We start from the raw sequence: 3,630 nt of genomic DNA on the forward strand, positions 1-3,630 counted from the left end.
TCGTACGAGAATCGTGCAGTGTATGGGCACCTTAAGAGCATTAATGAAGGGCTATTATTTATAGTTAATGCAAAACTAATGACTTGTAAAGGCTTATTTAGCAGTCACTTGTGGATAATTTTGAGCATCAAAGTCTGTTGCCATGTCATGGGTGTGTGACTTTAAAATCACCCTTTGTTTTTTTTGTGATCATAACCTTATCCTTTCTATTTTACCAAACATTAGGTTTTATATAGTGTTTGGGTGCATGGAAATGAATGTTAATGCCTTTTTAACTAAACATTTGGGTTTGATAAACAGTGGCACAAATATCGTGCAACATAAAAAAAATTCAACTGCCGCCATTTTATTCAACTGGGTCTCTTCTGTCAGAAAGTATATCATGTTTTTGGGGATTTATCTAGTCTGAAGGCATAAAAAGTGCATTTTATCCTGCATGCAAGAACAGCTCTTGCAGTGTAAAGGTCTGTGAGCTGCTTTTTCACATTGCTGCTCTGTTTCTGCAAATACATTGATTATTATAATAGCCATCAAATCCCTATGTATGAATGGAGAGGTTGCACAGACACACCTGGATTAGCACAGAACGTTGCAGGGTACAGATATGTATTCTTGATCATTTTCTAGCTGCCAGTTTTGTTATCTGCTGATATATTTATATGATGGGCAATTATATCCATAGATATGAATGAAGATGGTCATGAGGTGTCTTTTACAGTGAGTATATCTGCAAAGATGGATTAAGAATTAAGGGATCTTATTGTAGTAAGTCAGGTTGTACAAAAAAAGCACATTAACAAGATATGACCTTTTGTTTTGTTTGTTTTTAATCAAAAAAGTTATACCCATGCAAGTTATTTATTTAAATGGCAAGAAGTGATATCTTCTATTGGCTCTTTGGCTGGTTTCCTCATGGCTTGAGATCTATTGAGTGTGCTGCCACCATGAAGATGATGTTATACTGAATGCTTTTCTGTATGTGAGGATGCATAGAGAGGGACCCCCAAACAAAAAGCACTATTCTAAAACCATCAGTGCCTAAGGCTCTCTTCACATATAGCGTTTGCATTTCCCGTGCGGAAGACTGCTCAGAAGACCGCCCAGCGACGCAAACACTAAATTATTTCATTTACATGGATTACGCTCATTTGTAGCTCTTATATAGCCGCAAACAAGCAGAATCAGCCGTATGATCGCACTTGCACTTTTTTGGGGACCAAGAGTTAACTAAAAAAAGTTACATTTCCAAACAAAGGCATGCCAGTTTGTTATCTGCTGACATATTTATATGATGGGCAATTATATCCATAGATATGAATGAAGCTGGTCATGGGGTCAGCAGTGATCTGTTCTCTGGATGTAACTCACCAGGTGCTGTGAATCAGCCCTTAAAATGTACCTATGGACATTATCTACAAATTCCTAGAGCTGACTGAATTGTTAGTTGGCTTATTACATTCCAGGTTCATCAAAATCGAAGGTGAGCAAAGTCTTAGTTTGATTGCTATAAAAAGCTTCCAGCATGTCCGTGATCCCTGTCAGAGCTGGCATTGTGGTCACATGTCTGGGAACCACTCTGACTGGTTCCTTATTGTCAATGTGGACCCTGGATGTCAATGCCAGCTGGGATTGAAGTTGTTGGCTGTTTACTTTGCAAAGGGAGGGCATTTATTAATATACCACATAATATGACACAGTGCATCATGCTGGGGAACAATGATAAAGTGTTAGTGGGAAGGGGTTTATTACCATCTCATCTAGTCTACTATAGAAAGATATATAAACATGTATATATTTAGAGAGAGAGAGAGAGAGAACGTGCCAAAGCAAGTTTCTCTGCCCTATTAATACCAATTTCCTACCAGCATTTATTCATTTTTACAAATAGACTTGTTCAGTTTATTTATCAGATAAATATCTTTCTGTATTCCGGGAACAGTACATTTGAAATAGTAAACCCCGGTGACACCATTGAAGGGGTGACACTAAAATGACTGACAGTCACACACCAGGTGACACCAAAGGTGAGGTGACAGTCATTTTGGTGTCACCCCCTCTAAAATGTCGGGCACTCGGTCACGGACCGAGAGCCTGACAGTGTCAGGACCGTGGAGGGGACCCGGCGGCATACTTCCTCCCACCGGGTAAACATCCCCTCCTCTCTCTGCTGTCGTCCATCACCAAGATGGCCACCGGCAGGCGTCAATAAGATGACCGCGCACGCGCAATGAAGACATGGCGGGGTGTCCACCGGTGTAGAGATAGATAGATAGATAGATAGATAGATAGATAGATAGATAGATAGATAGATAGATAGATAGATAGATAGATATTGGTGAGTGTGTGTAGGTGTGTAGGTGAGTTCAGTAAGATTTCCCTTAGTTGTGAAGCACTTGTCACATTCTGAACATCTGAATCGCTTCTCTCCATTCTCTCCAGTGTGAGTCCTCTGGTGAATAGTAAGACTTTGCTTTCGTGTGAAGCACATTCCACATTCTGGACATCTATATGGCTTCTCTCCGGTGTGAGTCCTCTGGTGAATAGTAAGACTTTCCTTTCCTGTGAAGCACATTCCACATTCTGGACATCTATATGGCTTCTGTCCAGTGTGAGTCATCTGATGAATAGTAAGACCATCCTTTTGTGTGAAACAAATTCCACATTCAGAGCATTCAAATGGTTTCTCTCCTGTGTGAGTCCTCAGGTGAGTACTAAGCTGAGGTTTGGTGGTGAAACATTTGTTACATTCTGAGCATCTGTATGGTTTCTCTCCTGTGTGGACCCTCTGGTGTTGAGTAAGATTTCCCCTAGTTGTGAAGCACTTGTCACATTCTGAACATCTGAATCGGTTCTCTCCAGTGTGAGTCCTCTGGTGATTAGTAAGACTTTCCTTTCGTGTGAAGCACATTCCACATTCTCGACATCTATATGGCTTCTCTCCAGTGTGAGTCATCTGATGAATAGTAAGACTTTCCTTTCGTGTGAAGCACATTCCACATTCTCGACATCTATATGGCTTCTCTCCAGTGTGAATACTCTGGTGTTTGTTAAGATCTGTTTTTCTTGCAAAGCTTTTGCCACATTCTGAGCATTTAAATGGCTTCTCTCCAGTGTGAGTCATCAGGTGAACAGTAAGATTTCCCTTAGTAGTGAAGCTCTTGTCACATTCTGAACATGTAAATGGTTTCTCTCCAGTGTGAGTCATCAGGTGGCTATTAAGATTGTCCTTTTTTGTGAAACACTTTTCACATTCTGAGCACTCAAATATCTTCTCTCCAGTGTGTCTCCTCTGGTGTTGAGTAAGATGTGCCTCATGTTTTAAGTCATTGTTAAATGAGTTCTCTTCATTATGAATCTTCTGGGGAATTGTTAGAAATGACATTGAAATTAAAGTTTTCTCACTCTCTAAATACTCATATAGCTTGTCTCCTCTGGGATTCATTATGTGCTAAACAATACCAAGTTAGCAGTCGTATGTTTTCAGAATGTTTAAATCCAAAATTCAGGAAGTACGGTAGATCCCTAAAAAAAATAAAAAAAATAAATGTTATATTATAGAATATTGGCAACAGATAACAACCCACTTCAGAATGTAATACATTCTGAAGTTTTACACCAGAATTGTATGTC

The 3,630-nt window shown here is 39.7% G+C and overlaps 1 protein-coding gene across 1 annotated transcript; it reads right to left on the reverse strand.

Annotated features, from left to right (window-relative positions):
- Positions 1 to 1,456: 1,456 nt before the first annotated feature.
- LOC108803978 (gastrula zinc finger protein XlCGF17.1-like) lies at positions 1,457 to 3,121 on the reverse strand (the record flags this gene model as incomplete). The annotated part of the gene is made up of 2 exons (XM_018575756.1): positions 2,401 to 3,121; positions 1,457 to 1,649 (listed from the first exon to the last, which is right to left on the reverse strand). Coding segments are annotated over exons 1-2 (914 nt in total), but the record flags the coding sequence as incomplete, so codon positions are not given.
- Between the last annotated feature and the right edge of the window lie 509 nt (positions 3,122 to 3,630).

This window comes from Nanorana parkeri, unplaced genomic scaffold, assembly GCF_000935625.1.
Source record: "Nanorana parkeri isolate BGI_ZX_2015 unplaced genomic scaffold, ASM93562v1 scaffold4655, whole genome shotgun sequence".
In the NCBI taxonomy this organism is placed as follows: Eukaryota; Metazoa; Chordata; class Amphibia; order Anura; family Dicroglossidae; genus Nanorana; species Nanorana parkeri.